Source organism: Camelina sativa, chromosome 5 (assembly GCF_030686135.1).
Source record: "Camelina sativa cultivar CO46 ecotype springtype chromosome 5, ASM3068613v1".
NCBI classification, from domain to species: domain Eukaryota; kingdom Viridiplantae; phylum Streptophyta; class Magnoliopsida; order Brassicales; family Brassicaceae; genus Camelina; species Camelina sativa.
The window spans coordinates 8,803,385-8,826,586 of NC_141884.1; the positions used below are offsets into that span (position 1 = coordinate 8,803,385).

The 23,202-nt window shown below is 38.8% G+C and overlaps 1 protein-coding gene and 3 long non-coding RNA genes across 4 annotated transcripts; 1 reads left to right on the forward strand and 3 right to left on the reverse strand.

The window, feature by feature from the left end:
- LOC104786279 (uncharacterized) lies at nt 1-1,711 on the reverse strand. Its single transcript, XR_767471.3, has 2 exons — nt 1,498-1,711; nt 1-368 (listed from the first exon to the last, which is right to left on the reverse strand). It is a non-coding gene; the product is annotated as an uncharacterized LOC104786279 (long non-coding RNA).
- On the forward strand, nt 460-1,244 carry LOC147943421 (uncharacterized). The gene is made up of 3 exons (XR_015556503.1): nt 460-579; nt 668-1,081; nt 1,160-1,244. It is a non-coding gene; the product is annotated as an uncharacterized LOC147943421 (long non-coding RNA).
- Nucleotides 1,712-15,807: 14,096 nt separating the features above from the next.
- LOC109132826 (uncharacterized) lies at nt 15,808-16,377 on the reverse strand. The gene has a single exon (XM_019245245.2). It carries the CDS (start codon nt 16,375-16,377, stop codon nt 15,808-15,810), a length of 570 nt encoding a protein of 189 aa, XP_019100790.2.
- A 4,813-nt stretch (nt 16,378-21,190) lies between these two features.
- Nucleotides 21,191-22,216, reverse strand: LOC109132827 (uncharacterized). The gene is made up of 4 exons (XR_015557468.1): nt 22,199-22,216; nt 21,907-22,067; nt 21,458-21,760; nt 21,191-21,322 (listed from the first exon to the last, which is right to left on the reverse strand). It is a non-coding gene; the product is annotated as an uncharacterized LOC109132827 (long non-coding RNA).
- Nucleotides 22,217-23,202: the final 986 nt, after the last annotated feature.

Consider the following 23,202-nt stretch of genomic DNA (forward strand, 5'->3'; position numbering starts at 1 on the left):
TTTTAAAAATGACTGAAATTATCAAAGTATTTATAGCAATTGCCACTGAATTCATTAAAAAGGAGCCTGATTCGATAAATTGATCAGGACAAATTTGTCCGAAATCTTAAAAAAAAAAAAAATCCGACCCATTACACTAAGGATCCACGTCTTTTTTAGAGTAACCCGGTTTCATCCTTTATTAGGCAACTTACATACAAAGAAGGCCATATTAGCGTCCAAAGTAATTTTAAATTGTCCATCAGCCCAAAATTATTAGGCTCGACAATCAATCTGAAGAATATTCCAAAGGAATTTTTGGTAACGATAAACACAATATTAACTATATCAATCCCGCCCTCAAATCTCTCTGCATAATCTTTAGTTACCTGCGTATCAATCAACATTGATTTCAAATTCAATCAGAATCATAATTTAATCTAATCATAACCAAAAATCTCGCAATCATCAACCACTCTTATCAATGACCGATCCTATACGATACCCTAAACTACTAGACCACTATAAATAATCCAACATCAAACACATTCATAACTCATCAAGCAAAAACCATTTCTCAAGCATGTGTGCGATGCTTTGGTAAGCTTATATTAGTAGTTTATTTTATTTAGCATATTTGTTTTTCATTAGTTATTAGTTTATATGTTTGTTTATATGTACTTTGCAGGGAATCCTGATTCATGCTACTGTTAAGAAACAACAACTCAGCAAGTTTCAGAGAGTTATTGTTCCTGGACAGTGGAGAATAAGCAACTTAATGATAAAATCAATCAGGATGAGAGTGATGAGAAAGATGATGTGATGATCACAAAGACCAAGGCCGAATCACTTGATGAAGGTCCTATTATATTTAAAGTTTTATCTTTTTAAATAATTGAAATAAGTTCCTAATCAAAAATTTACAAAAATTTGATTGCAAAGACCTATCTTTTGTTGGTGTGTGTTGAAAAAGAAAATTTGTGGGATGGTAAGGACTGCTACATGATTTCGAAGGTACTTTTAAAGGATGGCCTTCTAGCAGAAGAAGTCATTGATGTCAGCTGAAATGGTGAAACCAACTACCATTTTCTCTGGTGATCAGGTTCTAATACTATCTTATATTCTCTGGTGATCTGGTCATTGTCTATAAGCTAAATAACTGAATTTTGCCTAATATCAGGTTTCACTCGCCTTGACTTATTTACAAGAGGCTAATGTAAAGGGATATCGAAGTTTCAAAAACTTTTGTTCTTTGTTGCCAAAAATACTTCAAATACGAAGATACTCACATACAATTCCAGTGAAACAACAAAACCGAAAAATTTTAATTCAGCAAAACTACAATAAACCCTTGAATTAAAAAAAAAAAATAGAAATATCCAAATCTGTAGAAAACGAAAAGGCTAAAACTTGAATCTTTGAACTGAAGAAAGTAATGGGAGATAGAGATGTAACTGAAGGATCAATAACAAATAAAAATCGAACAAGGGTTGTGTATGCTCGGATTACAAGCAGTACCTTGAGCATGTACAATAGTGCTAGCCTGAGACTTATCTTGAGAAGCAACAGATCCAGGCCTCATAAGAGGTTGCTCGGAGTATGAACTGTTGAAATCTCATCTTTGATCAGTCATGTGCAAGAGAATCAAGCATGAGAAGAAGAGAGTTAGTAAGAATAATTGCAGAAGAAAGAAATCATTGAAAGAAGAAGAAACAACGAAGAGGAGGAAGACGAAAGTGTGGTTTTGTGTCAACGAAGAAAGGAAGAGGCCAGATGGGCCAGAAGCAAGTCAAGGCCCAATTAAGATTGGGTTTCGTTAGTTAAGGCAAAAAACAAAGTCAATGTCTAAGTAGTAAGTGTTTTTACAAATCCGTTATTTATTCAAACCCGTTAGTAATTGAGTTTAATACAAATACAAATTGTTGAAAACAGAAACCTACAAGTCCTACACTATGAAAGTTGGTATTCGTTTAATCAATAAAGCATTAAGGTCATAAGGTTCATGGCATAATAATTGTTTTAGAAACGATTTTACATATATTTGAAGTTTCTAAATTTCACCTGATTTGTTTTTACAATAATTCATTTTACTAAGTTCATACACTTCCATAGTTACGGGACGAGACAAGATGGGACGGATTTCCCAGGATGGGACGGATTTTGCGTTCCAAAATATATATGTCTTGATTATATACGTAAAATAATGAGAACTAAAGCTGAATCCAAATCCAATTTTACACCTTAACCAAATTGTTAAAAATATTTGGATTAGTTTATAAAATATACAAGTAGCATCATTTGATATTTTCATAAAATTGTATTACTAATAAACATAAAAAATCATAACTTACAAATTATAAAACATTTGACCCGCGGTGTACCGCGGGTTCGAACCTAGTATATATGTAAAAATATAGACGTTGAGAATTAAGGCTCAATATGAAAAGCGTATTTTCTCAAATCAAAATACTACTATTTCCGCTTATATAACTTTTTCACAACATTACTATTCATAAAGTTACTAAAATACATTATTTTGGTTCATGTTGAGTTTTTTAGATTTTTTTTATGGTTTGATTTTAAAAAAAACTATTTCTACTTTTTAAAAAACATTTATTAAGGGTTGTCTCAATTTTTACTTAAAATAAAACAAATGCGTAACAAAGAAAAAAAAACAGAGACCAAAAAAAAAAAAACACTTAGCTTTTGTTGACAAAAAAAACACTTAGCTTCATCAGAAAGAGAGAGAAGGAGAAGAAGATTTTTTGTTGTTGTTGTTGTTGTAATGTTTAAGGTAAGGAAAACTTTATGTTTTGTTTTGGTGCCAAGTTCTTTTTGGAGTAAGAGAATTGAGATATGAGGATGAGGGAATGTCCAATTTTTTTTATTTTTTTTTTCTGAATTAGCTTCTCTCTGTTTCTCGCGAATATGGAAATTGGGTTGTTGATTAGGTTATGGGGGTTTTTTTTTCTCAGGGGACGTGGAGCTTGAGCAACAGACAAATCTATTCCATGTTTAGGGATTTCGAGGAGAGTAATGAGATTCAGGGATTTTGTGGTAAATAACGATCTCAGTTTCGATTCCTTTTGGTGCTATGTATTTGAATTTAGGACGAATATTGTGCTTTTATGAACTGACTATTGGAGCTTGAAAGTAATCTATTATATCACTAATTCTAATAGGAAAACTATATACTAAGTTACTAATTTCAATAGGAAAATATGTGCAATTAATAAGGAAAATATTTACAATTTAATTGTAATTATTATTTATTATAATCATATAGTAAAAATAAATTTATACATAAAAATGATTAAAGTATGAAAATGTTTAATGTGTTAAAATTAGTGATTAACATAATGTAGAAAAAAAGATAATCAAAATAAGAAATTCATGTAATTTTATTAAGTTTTTTAATCGGTGAATGATTTGATAGCGTATTCAATATTATGTTATTATATAAATCTTGGTTATCAAAGTTAGTAACTCATGTGATCACGACAAGTGTCAATTTAACAATTAAAGATTTTTTCATGTGTTATACAAAAACTTTGTTTTAACATATTTGTAAATTATAAGAAACTAAAATTTAAACGATTTAATAAATATAAAAAGATAGCTCATATATGTATATAAAAATAATATTAATATTAATTTAAATTACTAATTCTATAAGCAAAAGAATTAAGAAAATTATACAATTAATTACTATAATACCATAATTAAATAAATTATAGTGTCAATTATTAATCCTAAAAGAAAAAAGGATTGTAGATACTCACCTTTACATAAACAAATAATTTTCTCATAATAACCTCTTTGAATTTTTGATTAATTTATGATAATGTTGGACACGTAGTAAAACTATTACTTATGAGATTACAAAATATGAAATAAATATATTTAAGAGATTGTTACTTTTTCAAATATGAGATAAAATTAGTTTTCAGTTTTTTTTTGAGAATTATGTTTTATTAATTTTTAGTTTTTATAAAATATTAAGTAAGGCATAAATTTGATACAATGCACATTTTTTTTATATGAAAATTATAAATGTTACTCATTGGGATTGAGTGCATAGAATTATAATCTAATTTTATTATCATGTAATAATATATAAAAAATTGTATTGCAAGATGGAATGTGTGAACTCTAAATCCGGTATTTTTAAAAAATCAAATGAAATAAAATTAATATTTTGAATACAACTTAAAATTTTACATATTTTTCTTATATCCGCGTTAATAAGCAGGCCTAATCTAGTTAGATTTACTATTTTTGCAGTACCTCTTAAATTTAAATGTAGCCGTAAAAAAAAAACAAGATTTCAATTTTGGTAAAAATTAACATGTCTACCGACATGAATAAGTACGTGTGTGGATAATGAATATCTATAAGTGGCAGAAAAATGAGCGAGTGGGATCAACTGGCTAGTAGAGATTGTAATCAGTGAGAGTGCTAATTCAGGTTGGCCATCTCTTCGATGCTTTTGTGCTCCATGTTCAGTCCATGGGTGTATATGTTTTTCTCTCCTTGTGAAATGACTACTAACTGAGCTATACTTTCCTCGTTCTCTGTTTGTCTGCTCACTAGCTCCCAGGCCTGTACAACATTTACAAGGACTTGGGTGTTGTGAAATCTTTCCAGAATATTCTTGACGATATATTCTTGACATTTACAAGGGGAAAAGGCTGCATCCAATCATCGTCATCGCTTATCGATGGCACTGATGACTCTTATAGTATTTAAAATTCATTCGTTTAATTAGCTTTATGCTGAGAAAGATTCAAATTCTCTTTAATGCAACTTGGGTCTAGGATAAGAAGATACTTCTCTTTTTCACTTTCTTGTGTCCTTTCTCGAGAAAGCTGAAAGATTTTTCTTTATTTTTCTATTTTCTTGGCTCTCTCATCATAGTTTGATTTAATTAGAGTTTTTTTATTTGTATTTTAATGCAGATCACAGTGGAGGTTTACTTGATTTCTGATATTATAATTGCAATAATGATGATTTTGATGTCTTTCAAGGTAAGAAAGAAATTAATATTATTTGTGTTTTTGGCAATTTTAATATGTATCATATTAATCTTTCAACTGTGTGTAGGGATCACCATTGGGAATGACAATAATATGTGATTTGGTATAACCATTGGCTTCATATTTTTACTTATTTTAGATGGTATAATTTTTCTTTAATTTTTTTTTCTTTCTCATATATATATTTTTTTCTAATTTATTGAATATATTGTTTTCTAATTTATTGAATATTATTATTTGCAATTGCTTCTATGGTGACATTTTTTGTGGAGGTTTCGTTTTCAAATATAATAATTCTTTGATGATTTATCGATGACACTGATGACTCTTATGGTATTTAAAATTCATTCTTTTAATTAGCTTTATGCTGAGAAAGATTCAAATTCTCTTTAATGCAACTAGGGTCTAGGATAAGAAGATACTTCTCTTTTTCACTTTCTTGTGTCTTTTCTCGAGAAAGCTGAATGATTTTTCTTTATTTATCTATTTTCTTGACTCTCTCATCATAGTTTGATTTAATTAGTTTTTTTTTTTTTGTGTTTTAAAGCATATCATAATGGTGGTTTACTTGATTTCTGATATTATAATTGTGATAATGATGATTTTGATGTCTTTCAAGGTAAGGAAGAAATTAATATTATTTGTGCTTTTGGCAATTATATTTTTTTTGTCAATTTTAATATGTATCATATTAATCTTTCAAATGTGTGTAGGGATCACCATTGGGAATGTCAATAATATGTGATTTGGTGGAACCATGGACTTCATTATTTTTACTTATTTTAGATGGTATAATTTTTTATTTTTTGTTTCTTTCTCATATATATTTTGTTTTCTAATTTATTGAATATATTATTTTCTAATTTATTGAATATTATTATTTGCAATTGCTTCTGTGGTGACTTTTTTGTGGAGGTTTTGTTTTCAAAAATAATAAGTCTCTGGTGACTTATCAATGGCCCTGATGACTATTATGGTATTTAAAATTCATTCGTTTAATTAGCTTTATGCCGAGAAAGATTCAAATTCTCTTCATTGCAACTTTGGTCTACGAATAAGGCCTTAAATGGTGATCGAAAAGCGGGACTTTTTGTGAAAAAGGAAAATCCGCATTTATTACATCATTCATATAATTTACACTAATTTGCAGTTTTGTAAAAAAAGAAAAAGCAAAAACCGCATTAATTTTTTGTTCTGTCTTGTTAAATGAAAAATGCCACGCTAATAAATTTTTCCCAGATAAAGTGCTTATCACCATAAATCCGCTTTCCTTTTTTTTAAATTATAAATGATCCATTAATGTTTATCCAAATTTGTGTTAAAAGAAGGTTTATGGTACTAATATATTGTTTTAAGTATAAAAAATATGCTTATGCAATAAATAATTATGTTACAAATAACAAAATAAATAAGAATAATTTACATATGTTGTACATACCAAAAAGTTAATAAATTATAAATATTTATATTTTAGTTTTGCATAAAAATATGTACATAAAAGTTAAATTTTAGTTTAAATAAATTTTATTATTTTTAATCATCACAAATTAAACTAATAATGTATAACTAACTAAATTTTTTTTTTTAAAAGAAATTATTGTTTCTTCTAGAACAAATTTATGTTTAAAACATTGTATTTCTTCACTATTTTAATGAACACAAATTTACATGATTAAAAGAATTTTTGGTTTTTAAAGTTTATAAATAATAGATGAAATTACTATTTCATTGACAATAAAGAAAAAAATTTAATTGATGATATATTTGCTTATAATGTTATTTATAATATCTATTTATAATATTATAATTATATTAGTTATGAATAAAATAATATGAAATCCGCACCGCAAATCGTTTTTTCACCAATCAAACATTAGTTTGTAATGCATATTTTGCATTAACCGCACATGTCCCGCAAATACTTTTGTCCCGCACGTACTGCAGTTCAACTGTACCGCACTATCAAATAGTTTGTCCCGCACAACCAAATCCGTTGTTACCATTCGACCCCTAAGGCTACATATAAAAATTGAAAAGCGTATTTTCGCAAAACAAACTACAGTTCGCTTATATAACTTTGTTTCCACAACGTCACTATTCATAAAGTTTATAAAAATACGATATTTAGGCTCTCTCTTTCTCAAAAAACTTCAATTTGTCATCTTTCTCTTTTTGATTGATGGCACTAATGACTTTTATGGTATTTAAAATTCATTCGTTTAATTAGCTTTATGCTGAGAAAGATTCAAATTCTCTTTAATGCAAATTGGTAAGATATTTCTGTTTTTCTATTTCTTGTTTCCTTTCTCGAGAAAGCTGAAGGATTTTTCTTTATTTATCTATTTTCTTGATTCTCTCATCATAGTTTGATTTAATTAGTGTTTTTTTTTGTGTTTCAATGTAGATCATAGTGGTGGTTTACTTGATTACTGATATTATAATTGCGATAATGATGATTTTGATGTTTCTCAAGGTAAGGAAAAAATTAATATTATTTGTGCTTTTGGCAAATCACATAGGGATCACCACTGGGAATGGCAATAATATGTGATTTGGTGGAACCATTGGCTTTATTATTTTCACTTATTTTAGATGGTATAATTTTTCTTTAATTTTTTTTTGTTTCTTTCTCATATATATTTTGTTTTCTAATTTATTGAATATATTGTTTTCTAATTTATTGAATATTATTAATTGCAATTGCTTCTATGGTGACATTTTTTGTGGAGGTTTTGTTTTCAAAAATAATAAGTCTCTGGTGACTTATCAATGGCCCTGATGACTCTTATGGTATTTAAAATTCATTCGTTTAATTAGCTTTATGCCGAGAAAGATTCAAATTCTCTTTAATGCAACTTTGTTCTAGGAATAAGGCCTTGAATGGTGATCGAAAAGCGGGGAGTTTTTGTGAAAAAGGAAAATCCGCATTTATTACATCATCAATATAATTTATACTAATTTGCGGTTTTGTTAAAAAAGAAAAAGCAAAATCAGCATTAAATTTTTGTTCTGTCTTGTTAAATGAAAAATGCCTCGCTAATAATTTTTTCCCAGATAAAGCGCGTATCACCATAAATCCGCTTTTCTTTTTATATAAAATTATAAATGATCCATTAATATTTATCCAAATTTGCATTAAAAGAAGGTTTATGTTACTAATATATTGTTTTAAGTATAAAAAAAGATGCTTATGCAATAAATAATTATATTACAAATAGCAAAATAAAGAAGAATAATTTACATATGTTGTAAATACCAAAAAGTAAATAAATTATAAATATTTATATTTTAGTTGTGCATAAAAATATGTACATAAAAGTTAAATTTTAGTTTAAATAAATTTGATTATTTTTTTATCATTACAAATTTAACCAATAATGTATAATTAACTAATTTTTTTTTTAAAAGAAATTATTGTTTCTTCTAGATTAAATTTATGTTTAAAACATTGTATTTCTTCACTATTTTAATGAACACAAATTTACATGATTAAAAGAATTTCTGGTTTTTAAAGTTTATAAATAATAGATGAAATTACTATTTCATTGACAATAAAAAACAATTTAATTGATGTTATATTTGCTTATAATGTTATTTATAATATGAATTTATAATATTATAATTATATTAGTTATGAGCAAAATAATATGAAATCCACACCGCAAATCGTTTTTTCACCAATCAAACATTATTTTGTACCACATATTTTGCATTAACCGCATTTGTCCCGTAAATACTTTTGTCCTGCACGTACTGCAGTTCAACTGTACCACACTATCAAATCGTTTGTCCTGCAAAACCAAATCTATTGTTACCATTCAAACCTTAAGGCTTCATATGAAAATCGAAAAGCATATTTTCGCAAATCAAACTACAGTCCGCTTATATAACTTTGTTTCCACAACGTCACTATTCATAAAGTTTATAAAAATACGATATTTTGGCTCTCTCTCTCTCTCTCAAAAAGCTTCAATTTGTCATCTTTCTCTTTTTGATCGTAATGGGGAGAAGAAGACAAGGGGAAAAGGCTGCACCCAATCATCATCATCGCTTATCGATGGCACTGATGACTCTTATAGTATTTAAAATTCATTCGTTTAATTAGCTTTATGCTGAGAAAGATTTAAATTCTCTTTAATGCAACTTGGATCTAGGATAAGAATATACTTCTCTTTTTCATTTTCTTGTGTCCTTTTTCGAGAAAGCTGAAGGGTTTTTTTTATTTATTTATCTATTTTCTTGACTCTCTCATCATAGTTTGATTTAATTAGGATTTTTTTTTGTGTTTTAATGCAGATGGGGGTTTACTTGATTTTTGATATTATAATTGCGATAACGATGATTTTGATGTCTTTCAAGGTAAGGAAGAAATTAATATTATTTGTGTCTTGGCAATTATATTTTTTTTTTGTCAATTTTAATATGTATCATATTAATCTTTCAAATGTGTGTAGGGATCACTATTGGGAATGTCAATAATATGTGATTTGGTGGAACCATGGACTTCATTATTTTTACTTATTTTAGATGGTATAATTTTTTATTTTTTGTTTCTTTCTCATATATATTTTGTTTTCTAATTTATTGAATATATTATTTTCTAATTTATTGAATATTATTATTTGCAATTGCTTCTGTGGTGACCTTTTTTTGTGGAGGCTTTGTTTTCAAAAATAATAAGTCTCTGGTGACTTATCAATGGCCCTGATGACTCTTATGGTATTTAAAATTCATTCGTTTAATTAGCTTTATGCCGAGAAAGATTCAAATTCTCTTTAATGCAACTTTTGTCTAGGAATAAGGCCTTGAATGGTGATTAGAAAAGCGGGACGTTTTTGTGAAAAAAGGAAAATCCGCATTTGAAACGATCCGACCCTTTTTTTTGAAATAATAAATAATAAATAAACTACAACTAGTGGCCACATATCCACTAGCCACCTAACCACAATCACAACCAACAGCCGGAAATAAACAATACCAACAACCAAATAATTATCCAATAATAACCAATAATATTCCAACAAATTATAACATAAGCAATATCCAAAGTTCAACCAACAAATATCATAGAACCAGCAACCTACAAATGTTTCTAATGACTCAACTCTAGCAATCTAGCAATGTCAGACAACAACCAATCGAGTCCCTAGAACATCCTCCTCTTCATTGCCTTGATTCCACGATCACACTTTGCCTTTACCTCCACCACAAATACAAATTGCAATGCATGAGTATTTTATAAACACTCAGTAAGGCAATCCTCCCATCTACTGGGCTATACACACAAGCAATAGAGACATCTCTAACCATCAACTAACAATCAACAATCAACAATAACAAACCAGGACTCTGCACCGACCGACACCAACATGCATCGACCGACACCAAATGGGGATGCATCGACCGACACAAGGTTGCATCGACCAATGCTAGATGCACTTGCATCGATCGACACTCGCACTGCATCGACCAACGCATGCTCTACATAACACGAAAACCCTAAGTTTTACACACCGTCCTCGCACCTGCATCGACCGATGCAATACCGAGCATCGTGTTTTTCCCCGAAGCTTCTCGCCGGATCTTCGTTCCTACAACCACAAAAATCGATCCCAAGCCACAAGAAAGCTTCCTAACGTCCTAAATATCAATCTAACAAGCCTAACAACACATAACAAGCAAATCAGAGAGATCTCTAGCTTAGATAAGCCATGGTCATGCACTTACCTTTGCCAAGAAGATTCTCAACCTTTTAACAAGCAAAACAACGCTCCTAGGAAGCTCCTACAACGATCCCAGCTACAGATCTCTACAGGAACAGCCTCAAATCACCCAAAATCCTCAAAAACACTCAAGAACCTTTTCTCTCTTTTGTTTTCCCTCAAAAAGGGTCAATCTCGTCGAATGAGACAAAAACACGAGTTAAGGGTTTTCCCTAACCCAAAACGCAGCACTAAACTTAAAACTAGACCGAGAAAACCGAACATGCATCGACCGATGCGCCTGTTGCATCGACAGATGCACCCCTAAACCGGGAATTCGGTTCGCGGATGTTACAATTCTCCCCCACCAACATAGATTCGTCCTCGAATCTCGAACAACCATCAGCCAAGGACTCCCGTGCAACCGTCTCCACGGCCCGCACTCCTCCGACTGATCTACGAAAGGTTACCTCTAGGCGATAGACTCACGCTCCAGGCATTATTTTCTCTAGACTTTTGGACTTTCCTTGACTCATAGTCCTAAACCTTGAGTTTTTATTGACTCCTCATCAGACCTAAGTCTGCATGCCATAATGTTGGCTCCTCATCGGGCTTAAACCCGCATGCCATGATATATAAGGAAAAATCCAATACTCGTCTCTCCGGTTTCCACCCTACAGTGCGCCCCCGGATCGTCATCCGAAGTCGATATACCAACCATACTCCCAAGCCACAAAGTCTCAGAATATGGCAGTACTAGGTGAACCTAAGTCCCCCAAGAGTCGCGAGCAAACAATTCTGAACACGTCTGAGTCCTATCCCTATCCAGGTTTCCTTTCAGTGGCTCGCGTAAAACATCACAATGTTCTAGCAACCACATATCCCCTCACTGGAATACCTCATGACCACATAAGGATCATATACATGTCACAAGGCCAAACAAATGTCCTAAACAGGACCACCACAAAGGCCAAACAAATGTCCTAAATAAGACCGCCACCAAGGCCAAACAAATGTCCTCAACAGGACCGCCACCAAGCCAAACAAATGTCCTAAACAGGACCACCACCAACGCCAAACAAATGTCCTAAACAGGACCGCCACCAAGGCCAAACAAATGTCCTAAACAAGACCGTCACAAAGACCACTTGTCCCGAAGGACCGTAACAAAGACCATCTGTCCCGAAGGATCGTCACAAAGACCATCTGTCCCGAAGGACCGCCTAAACAGGCACTCTGGCTAAACAGCCCGCCATAAAGGCCAAGCATCAGGCTAAACAGCCTGCCACAAAGGACACACATCTGGCTAAACAGCCCGCCACAAAGGCCACACATCTGGGTAAACAGCCCACCACAAAGGCCACACAACAGGCTAAACAGCCCGCCACAAAGACCACACAATGTCTCAAAAGACTGTCACACACGGCACAATGACTCAAAAGTCCGCCACTAAGGCCACACAAGCCCCTCCAAGGCTCTCCACCACTAAAATGAACAAATTCTCATACAACTTTCCATTTTTAGCACTTTCCATTTTTGGAAATTTCTATTTCAGGAAACTTTCCTCAAAAACTCTGCCTCACGGAAACTTTGTACCCCGAGCACCACCTCATCTTGTTACTGAGTCGCACAACCAACCACCCCAAGCGACCAAGTAAACAAGAGAGATGGGCTGGAATACTCCATTCCCGCTCCAGCCACGAATTACAGATGGGACCAGGCTAAACAAGCTCAAGTCGCGGCTTGCTTCTCATACCACTTCTTAAACCTTGCCTTCATCCTCGCCTCAGGCTCCCAAGTCTGCTCCTCCACACCATCACAATCCCAAAAGGACTCTCATCAAAGGAATCTTCTTCTTCCGAAGTTTCTTGATCCTCCTCCCGAGAACCCTCAATGGTCTCGCCTCCAAAGTCATGTTAGGCTGAAGATCTTCAAGAATCTTAGCTAATAACCGATCATCCTCACGGAGACACTTCCACAACATAGAAATATGAAACACCTTGTGGAACGCACACATAACCTCAGGCATCTCCAGCCTGTATGCTACTGGTCCCACCCGCTCAATCACTGGCAATCCTACCACGAAATCCATCGTGATCATATACCACTTCCACTCAGGAATAGGTAGACTCTTCAGTAACCCGCCAGGAACCTGATGCTCAGCCTTCACTAACTGACACACATTGCACCTCGCGACCCAACTAGCTACATCCTTCTTCATCCCGACCCAATGAGAGTATCTCTTGAGGTCACGGTACACCTTAGTCGCTCCTAGATAAATAGAAAACTTACTCGCATGAGCCTCTCTCAGGAACTCCTGCCTCAACTCCTCATCCTTGGGCACACAAATCCGACCGTGCACGAAGATAGTACCATTATCTGAGACCTGATAATTTGAATCCACATCCTTTGAGGCATTAACCAGCCCCCAAATCCCTCTCCTGAGCCAACCGCACCCTACTCAGAAGATCTGTTCTATCAACCGCCTCCAAACCCAATGGTTCCTGAGACACCGCACACAAACTCAACGCACCGATCTCTCTTACCAGAGACTCCATCTCCTGCTCCTGAGCCGAAGCTACCCTCTTCCGACTCAGGGCATCTGCAACCGTGTTAGCCTTACCAGGGTGATAGGCTATCTCCAAATCATAATCTACCACCAGTTCCATCCACCGCCTCTGCCTCAAGTTCAGCTCGGGCTGAGTGAATATATACTTCAGGCTCTTATGATCTGTAAACACTTGTACCTTTACACCATAAAGATAAGATCTCCAAATCTTACGGGCAAAAACTACAGCAGCCATCTCCAAATCATGAGTAGGAAAGTTGCCCTCATGCTTCCGCAACTGCCGCGAAGCGTAGGCAATCACCTTCCCATGCTGCATCAACACACACCCCAAACCAACTCTAGATGCATAAGTATAAACCACATAGGGTTCTCCCTGCTCAGGCAAAGCCAACACTGGCGTAGTAGTCAACATCTCCTTAAGGCTTCCAAAACCCTCCTCACACTCCTGTGACCAAACAAAAGGAACATCCTTCCCTGTCAACTTAGTCATTGGGCGTGCCCTACTTGATCTCTATGGCATTCTGCGGTCTAGGCCAATCCCTGATAGCCTGAATCTTCTCCGGATCTACAGAAACCCCCTCTGCAGAAACAATGTGACCCAGAAAACCCATCTCACGCTGCCAAAAACTACACTTGCTTAGCTTAGCAAATAACTTATGCTCCTGCAGCTTCTCCAAAACTGCCCACAAATGCACTACATGCTCCTCAAGACTCTTAGAATATACCAGGATATCATCGATGAAAATGATGACAGACACATCAAGAAACTCCTGAACACGATGTTCATCAATCTCATAAACGCTGCTGGCGCGTTATTCAACCCAAAAGGAATCACCACAAACTCATAATGCCCATACCTCGTCCTGAAAGCCGTATTTCTTACGTCTGCCTCATCTATCGGTATCTGATGATAACCCGACGCCTGATCTACCTTGAAGAACCAAGTAGCACCCCTCAACTGATCCAACAACTCATCGATCGTAGGAAGAGCGTACTTGTTCTTCACAGTGACCCGGTTCAAACCCCAATAATAATTACATAACCGAAAACTCCCATCCTTCTTCTTCACAAACAACACCGGCGCTCCCCACGGTGATACACTAGGACGGATGAATCCCTTACTCAACAAATCCTCTAGCTGCTTCTTCAGCTCTGCAATCTCTGCTGGAGCCATTCTGTAAGGAGCCTTGGATAACGGTGTTGAAAGACCCCGACCCCGGCCATCTATGGCCGGAGAGGTTCTCTCGTCCCATTTTCTACTTAGTCAAGTTTTAGGGCCCATTTTTTAGACAAGGTTCATTCGCGCATTCTGAGTTTCGATATTTAGAGTATATATGATATAAATTTAGAGTAAAGTAAATATTCGATATTGCATTAATAATCAAAGGATTCGATACAACTTATGAGTTTGCATAATAAGCTAGTACAAGTTGTATAATCGATCCTAGCTACCCTTATCACCACCACTCATCTTCCTGGCCATGAGTCCCGCGCCTAAGCCTTTCCTTTCCCGCGATCACCCTCCTTTCCTGAAATCCAAGTAGGCATCAATAACTTTCCCTTAGGCCGTACAATGTCATGCAATGCACGCTAAGTTCTATACACTCGTCCAGTATGGCAGTTGACCGATAGAGAGTTATCCCGCGCATCAGTCCGGACGGTGTACCGAGGAATCTGTACCAATCCCACATCCAACCGCCGAGCCGTGTTTACTTTCCTCCGATCAAACCGTCCGTACTCGGACACCCCGGATGATATGCTGATCGGTACGGAGGTAGCATGCGCATCAGTTCGGTCGTTTCACGGTGAACCTTGCGGTTACCGATCCACTTACGAGCCGCACCCCCTTTCCTCCGACCAACTGGACCAACCAAAGTGTATACATGCTTATGCTCGATGATGCAACTACCCAATTCCCCAGATCCCTTAGAGACGGTATTTCACCGTACCTCCGTCGATCAAACCTTTCTCGGCCTTAGAAACCTTTTTCTAGATCTTTCTGTCGATTCGCACCGAGAGTTTCTGTGTATTTTTCCTGGTTTCCGTGTGACGAAAATTGTGCGTCTCGCCCTCTATATATAGGGTCTGGCCGAAGTCTAGGCCCGAAAAGGTGCCTATCGTCGAGACCCTTCGATGACACCCGTTTGATCGCACGCGTTCCATCGCACCGATTCGATCACCGAGTCCGGTAACCGTCCGCGAGCTCCCAGCTGGCTCACACATCGTCCACTGTCGAACAGCTGGCCGAGCTTGATCGAGCTCCTCGGCAGCTGGCCGAGCTGACCGTAGCTTGTCGACAGCTGATCGAACTGATCATAGCTGGTAGACAGCTGGTCAAGTTGACTGTAGCTGGCCGAGAACTACCGAGAGCTGTCGGCAGCTGACCGAGGGCTGTCCACAGCTGACCGATCCTTCTCCGATACTTTGCGTATTTTTCGTCAATGTCCGAGCTAACGAGTAGCTTTCTCTCGACTTGTCCGAGATCTCCCTTCCTTCTCGGACTAAGTCTCGGCCTACGATCCTATTCAGGATCGCGGGGGTTACAAGTCTCCCCCCCTTGAAAGGGATTCGTCCCCGAATCCGGATCAAGTTGATCTTCACCCATCTCCTTAAACCACTTAGGATAATCGGCCTTCATCTTGTTCTCGGTCTCCCAAGTAGCTTCTTCGCGTCCACCGCAGTTCCACAAGATTTTTACCATGTTAATCTTTTTCCTGCGCATCCCTTTTTCCATTCGATCAATGATCTGAATAGGTGTTGCTTCCACCGTCAAGTTTTCCTGCAACTCGGGTGGAACATCTACGACTACCTCGTCCGCTTCACTTAGGCATTTCCGTAGTTGAGATACATGGAAAACTTTGTGAAATGCGTCTAACTTCGGTGGTAATTCCAGTTTGTACGCCACCGCACCTACTCGTTCAATCACCTTATATGGACCAACGTACCTTGGGCTCAACTTTTTCCTCTTAGTAAACCGCCCTTTTCCCTTATAGGTCATTGCCTTAAGATACACTAGGTCGCCCACTTCAAATTCCAACTCCTTCCGACGTTTGATCCCATAACTCTTCTGTCGGTCTTGGGCCTCCTTCATCTTAATTTTCAAGAATTTCAACTTCTCGGCCGTCTCGTCCACAATCTCGGGTCCGAACAGCGTCCGTTCCCAACCGGCGTCCAGCACAATGGCGTCCGACATGCTCGGCCATATAGCGGTTCATAAGGCGACATTCCGATACTAGCTTGGTAGCTATTGTTGTATGCAAATTCCACCAAGTTTAAGTACTTTTCCCAGCCTCCGCCCCAATCCAATACACAAGCTCGCAACATTTCCTCGAGTGTTTGAATTGTTCTCTCGGACTGCCCATCAGTTTGTGGGTGGTAGGCCGTACTTAGGTTCACCCTTGTCCCCAGCGCTTTTTGAAACGCTTTCCAGATCTGCGCGGTAAACCGCGTATCTCGGTCCGAGACGATGCTTACCGGTACTCCGTGCAACCAGACAATTTCCTCGATGTATTTTACCGCGATTACCGCGGCTCCATCCGTTTCTGCGATTGCTATAAAATGTGCGGATTTGGTCAGTGTATCCACCACGACCCATACCGCATCATGCTTCCGATTACTCATAGGCAAGCCGGTCACAAAGTCCATCGTCACATGATCCCATTTCCATTCCAGCATAGGCAGACTTTGGACTAGTCCGCTCGGTACCTGATGCTCGGCCTTGACGATTTGACAGGTTTTACACTTAGCAACCCACGCGGCAACATCTCTTTTCATTCCTTTCCAGTGGTAGTATCTTTTCAGATCGCGATACATCTTGGTCGAACCAGGGTGGATCGAGAACTTAGACTGGTGCACCTCCCTTAGGATTTCCTCCCTCAATTCCTTATTTTGCGGCACACATACTCGTCCATTCACCACAATGGTACCGTTGTTCGATGTTTGGAACTCGGTCCTATTATTTTCTGCCCAACCCTTAAGTTCCTCGTCCTTTTCCTGAGCCAATCGAATTCTACCAAGTAGATCCGCTTGATCGGCTGCTCCTAAGCCCAACGGCTCAACTTCTTTCGACAATGCATTCAAATGCAAAGTCCCCATCATGAATACCAACGCTTCCTGGTTCTTCTCTGCCTCTACATCGAAGCGTCTCCTACTCAAGGCATCCGCGACTTGATTTGCCTTTCCCGGATGATAGGCAATATCAAGGTCGTAGTCCGCGATAAACTCCATCCACCGTCTTTGCCTTAGATTTAACTCCGGCTGGGTGAATATGTATTTTAGGCTTTTGTGATCGGTGAAGATTTGAACTTTGGCTCCATAGAGATATGAACGCCAAATCTTCAACGCGAACACCACCGCGGCCATCTCTAAGTCGTGCGTCGGGTAATTCCCTTTGTGCTTACGCAATTGCCTAGACGCATAGGCGATCACGCTTCCCTTTTGCATTAGCACACAACCTAGCCCAGTTATAGAGGCATCGGTATAAATCATATACGGCTCGTCCGCCTCCGGCAACACCAGTACCGGGGCACTCGTGAGCATCGCCTTTAACTCCGAGAAAATCTTTTCGCAAGCTTCCGACCATTCGAACTTTGTATCTTTCCCCGTCAATCGTGTCATTGGCTGGGACATACTTGCAAAGACCTTGACAAATCTTTGGTAATACCCGGCCAATCTGAGAAAGCTCCTTATCTCGGTGGCATTCTTAGGACGCGGCCAGTCCTTGAGCGATTTGATCTTCTCCGGATCCACGGACACTCCTTTGTCTGAGACAATGTGTCCAAGGAATCTGACACTCTTTTGCCAAAATGAGCATTTGCTCAATTTCGCGAACAGCTTTTGCTCCCTTAACCGCTCCAAGACTGCCCTCAAGTGATTTTGGTGAGAGGTTGCTCCCTTAACCGCTCCAACTTGAAAGACCCCGACCCCGGCCATCTATGGCCGGAGAGGTTCTCTCGTCCCATTTTCTACTTAGTCAAGTTTTAAGGCCCATTCTTTAGACAAGGTTCATTCACGCATTCTGAGATTCGATATTTAGAGTCTATATGATATAAATTTAGAGTAAAGTAAATATTCGATATTGCATTAATAATCAAAGGATTCGATACAACTTATGAGTTTGCATAATAAGCTAGTACAAGTTGTATAATCGATCCTAGCTACCCTTATCACCACCACTCATCTTCCTGGCCATGAGTCCCGCGCCTAAGCCTTTCCTTTCCTGAGATCACCCTCCTTTCCTGAAATCCAAGTAGGCATCAATAACTTTCCCTTAGGCCGTACAATGTCATGCAATGCACGCTAATTTCTATACACTCGTCCAGTACGGCAGTTGAGCGATAGAGAGTTATCCCGCGCATCAGTCCGGACGGTGTACCGAGGAATCTGTACTGATCCCACGTCCAACCACCAAGCCGCGTTTACTTTTCTCCGATCGAACCGTCCGTACTCAGACACCCCGGATGATACGCTGATCGGTAGGGAGGTAGCATTCGCATCAGTTCGGTCGTTTCACGGTGAACCTTGCGGTTACCGATCCACTTCCGAGCCGCACCCCCTTTCCTCCGACCAACTAGACCAACCGAAACGTATACATGCTTATGCTCGATGATGCAACTACCCAATTCCCCAGATCCCTTAGAGACGGTATTTCACCGTACCTCCATCGATCAAACCTTTCTCGGCCTTAGAAACCTTTTTCTCGATCTTTCTCTCGATTTGCACCGAGAGTTTCTGTGTATTTTTCCTGGTTTCCGTGTGTCAAAAATTGTGCGTCTCGCCCTCTATATATAGGGTCTGGCCGAAGTCTAGGCCCGAAAAGGTGCCTATCGTCGAGACCCTTCGATCACACCCGTTTGATCACACGCGTTCCATCGCACCGATTCGGTCACCGAGTCCGGTAACCGTCCGCGAACTCCCAGCTGGCTCACACATTGTCCATTGTCGAACAGCTGGCCGAGCTTGATCGAGCTCCTCGGCAGCTGGCCGAGCTGACCGTAGCTTGTCGACAGCTGATAGAACTGAACATAGCTGGTCGACAGCTGGTTGGGCTGACCGTAGCTGGCCGAGAACTACCGAAAGCTGTCGGCAGCTGACCGAGAGCTGTCCAAAGCTGACCGATCCTTCTCCGATACTTTGCGCATTTTTCCTCAATGTCCGAGCTAACGAGTAGCTTTCTCTCGACTTGTCTGAGATCTCCCTTCCTTCTCGGACTAAGTCTCGGCCTACGATCCTATTCAGGATCGCGGGCATTACAGAAGTCGTCCCTGGTTCCAGTTCAATAGTAAAAGGATCCGACAGATGTGGTGGTAATCCCTGCAATGACTGAATCACATCCTCAAACTCCTCCACTACCGGAATACCGCTAACCGTAGACTTTCCCACTGACTCTGGCATAGATATAATAACCAAATAAGCCTCACGGTCCTTCTCGATCATCTTCCCAGCCTGAATGGCCGAGATCACGAGACTCCCCGAAGTCGGTCTAATCCCCTGAAAAACCAACTTCCCTTCTGGACGCTCAAGCTCCACTCTACCCTGATGGCAATCCAAATGCACCATATGCCGATGCAACCAATCCATCACGAGAATAACATCATACAACTCCACTGGACTGATAAGCAAATCCGCTGGCCACGACTCTCCCGTGATCTGAATATCAACTCCTCTAGCTAATCCAATAACTCTCAGGAACTTGCCTCCCGCAACTCTTACAACTCCTGTACGCTCCCCAGAATCTCCTCTGATTCCCGCGCTCTCTGCACACTCCGGAGTAATGAAGCTATGAAAAGCTCCAGAATCAAACATAACGTGGGACTTAAACCCACACACCAACAAGGTCCCTACACAAACCTCATGTTTTGAGAACCTAACACTTTATCACAGGAAAACATAAAATCTGAACCTACTGAAATTCACAAAGTTTAAGTACCAAAAATTATACCTGTGATCGCCCCGGCACTGGTTCCACCAGTCTCTGCAGTTGTGTAAACCCGTGGCGCCTGCTCAATCCGTGCCACCTGCTGCCCTCCCGGCTGCACCTGCTGCAACTTGGGACTAATGTGCCATGGCTCCCTGCAATGATAACATACACGAGCCGCTGTCGTCGGAGCACTCCTCTTGAGACAACTAGCAAACTTGTGATCCTTGCTCCCACACTTGAAGCAACTCGCACCACTCGACGTCTGTGTAGCCTCCCACCTCCTCTTGGTTCCCTGCACAGGCTTGCCGCCCCCACTAGAACCTCCATGATGCTGAGCCTTACTAGGCTGAACTGCTGAAGTAACCATCACTGACTGTGCCCGGATATCCTCCTCAATCTCTGCTGCAGTCTCAACCAGCTCTGCAAGCGTAGTATAACTGTTGGAAGTTGATTAATTGGTTAATCCTGCAAAAGAAGAAACAAAGAGAAAGGTGTGAGGATGAAGAGAAAAGAGATGCGTAAGCATCAAAGAAGAAAACGTCGAAGAGAAGAAGTGTTGGTCGTAGGAAGAAGAAGAAGAAGAAAGGAGAAAAAGGCCTTTGGGCCATAAAAGTGTTGAAGCCCAATGTTAATGGGTTTGTTTGTTTTAACTAATGTGTTTAGGTTAGAAGTAGTATTAGTATAAATATGTTGTATTGTTGTAAGAGACATGTATGTGAGATTAAAGAGAAAGAGGTTGTAGTGGCTAAACCTAATCTCTAAAAGATCCATCAAGAACAAGTAACAATGTAGACATACAAGAGAGATCTCTCTAATTGTTCTAGAGGGTTTGTGAGTGATAAACAAATCAAGAACAATGGAGAGATGAGATGAATCTAACCTCTAAAGAGAAGTGAGGTCAAGATTCCAACATGGTATCAGAGCTGAAGATCCCTGGAGCCTGCAAGAAGAAGAAGGGGTTGAGGCCGAGAGGGAGAAAAGGCAGTCTAGGAAGAGACTGAAGAAGAAGGGAAAGTGAGGGGATGTGTTCGGACCTGAAGCTTGGTTAGACAAGACCAACGGATCCGAGAGTAAGGAGGAAGTGAGATGCGGCTAGAGAAGCTGCTCAATGGAATACCTGCAGCCAAGTGAGAGGCTGTGAGGGAGAAGAAGAAAGCTGCCGTAAGAGGAAACGGCAAAGAGAAAGAAGAGAAAGATGGAGCAGCTCATCACTGAGAGGTGAGCTGAGTGAAAGAGTAAAGATGGAGCAAACCTGAGACGGTGAAGCTCCACCACAGTTTAGGTCTGAGCCGGTGTCACAGAGAAGATGTCAAGAGCCTGCGACCTGAGAAAGGCATGAGAGGGACCTGTTCATTAGTGACAGATGAGCAGAGATGGAGCCTCCATGAAGTCGTTCATCACTGAGAGATGAACAGACCTGAAACAGAGAGGTGAAAGGTTAGGAGAAAACCTGAAACCTGAAACAAAAGAAGGAGAAGCAGCTCAAAGGCTGTGAAGAGAAAGAAACCCAGCATATTGTTCAAAGCAAAGCTTGTTGGGAGAGGAAGGAAGAAGCCTGCACAAGGAGAAGTGTAAGGCTGAGAAAGAAAAAAAAAATAAGAGAACAAAGAAGAGCAAACTGAAACTGTCAAAGAAGAAAAGAAGGAAAAGGATGTGGTGACAAGAGCACCATCAGCTACCACAAAGACTTTTACACCGTACCTTCAAGAGCACCCAAGAAGGCGAGGAGATCTCTGGAAGAAGCTGTGGAGATAGTGCGGATGTGAAGACAGAGTTGTGGGGTGATTTCTTTTCTTGTTCTGACATGGTTAAGTGAAGCTTGAAGATGCTTGGTGAAGTTGAGGATCCATGTGGTTCTCCAACTGAAACAAGAAGAGAAAAGAAGCCAAGGTTAGAGAAGCCAATAGTGGTGTAAGGAATCAAACAAACCAAATCGGGCAGAGCCGAGGTTGATGATTCAAGAAACCAAAGAAGGCTAAGGTTAGAGAAAAACCTTTGTGAAAAAAAAAAAAGGCTTGCAGCAGAAGAAGCTGAAGCAAAAGAGGAAGAGAGGCACCACATCAATGGTGTCAAAGAAGAGTGGGGCTGAAGTAGAGAAGAAGCTCAGTCACCAAGTGAAAGAAGCTGCAGCGATGGAAACAAATTCTCATGAGGTTAGTGTGAATAAAATCAAAGTTCAAAGATCAACAAGACTCAAATTCAAAAGAGATGGATTGAGAAAGAAGGTTGAGGCTGAGAACAAACTATGTGAAGCATCAAAACCAAGAGGGAGAATCTGTGGCTAGAGTTGAAATGAGAGAGGTATGCTTCAAGTTTGGAAAAGTTTTCCTTGGTTTATCGAGGTTGTGCTAGAGGTTAAGAAAATCAAAAAGACTGAGGTTAGAGAAAGCCTTAGGTGATGGTAAAAAGAACCAAACAGACTAAGGTTAACCAAGGTGATGATTCAGAAGATTAAACGCACAAGATGGTGATCGAAGAGGACACCAAATAGAACAAGAGTCTGAACAAGAGTCTCGCACAAGATGGTGATCTACAGGAGCTAGTGCTGGGTGTATAAGCACTGAGGAGAAGCTCACGGAAAAGCTTGATGGAGACTCGCAGTGACAGAGAGTAAGCACAAGGCTGAAGTGTTACCTGCAAGGAAAAGAAATTGGTCAAGGAATTGATCAAAGAGATTCAAAGGAGAATGCGAAGAAAATATGTCAAAGAGTTGACAAAGAAATTCGCAAGAGAAAAGCTGGATCAATGGAGATTCAGGTCAAGAGGGAGAAGAGCTAGCTTGGTAATGAGCTATGTTGACATTGTGAAAGAGGAACCATGAAAAATGGTGATGTCGGACAAGAAGCTAAAGCTAGAAAAAAAAAAAAAAAAAAAAAAAAGGGAGAGGTAAGGAGTTACCTGCGTGTGGACTGTGGAGTACATAGAGTCTCCATGAGGAAGAACCTATATGGTGATGGGTCGACTCACGGGAGGAGACGGACGTGGAGCATCATCTCC

Bases quoted from the DNA above. Each gene is read 5' to 3' on its own strand.
- LOC109132826 (XM_019245245.2), bottom strand. From the start codon at position 16,377: ATGAAGGAGGCCCAAGACCGACAGAAGAGTTATGGGATCAAACGTCGG.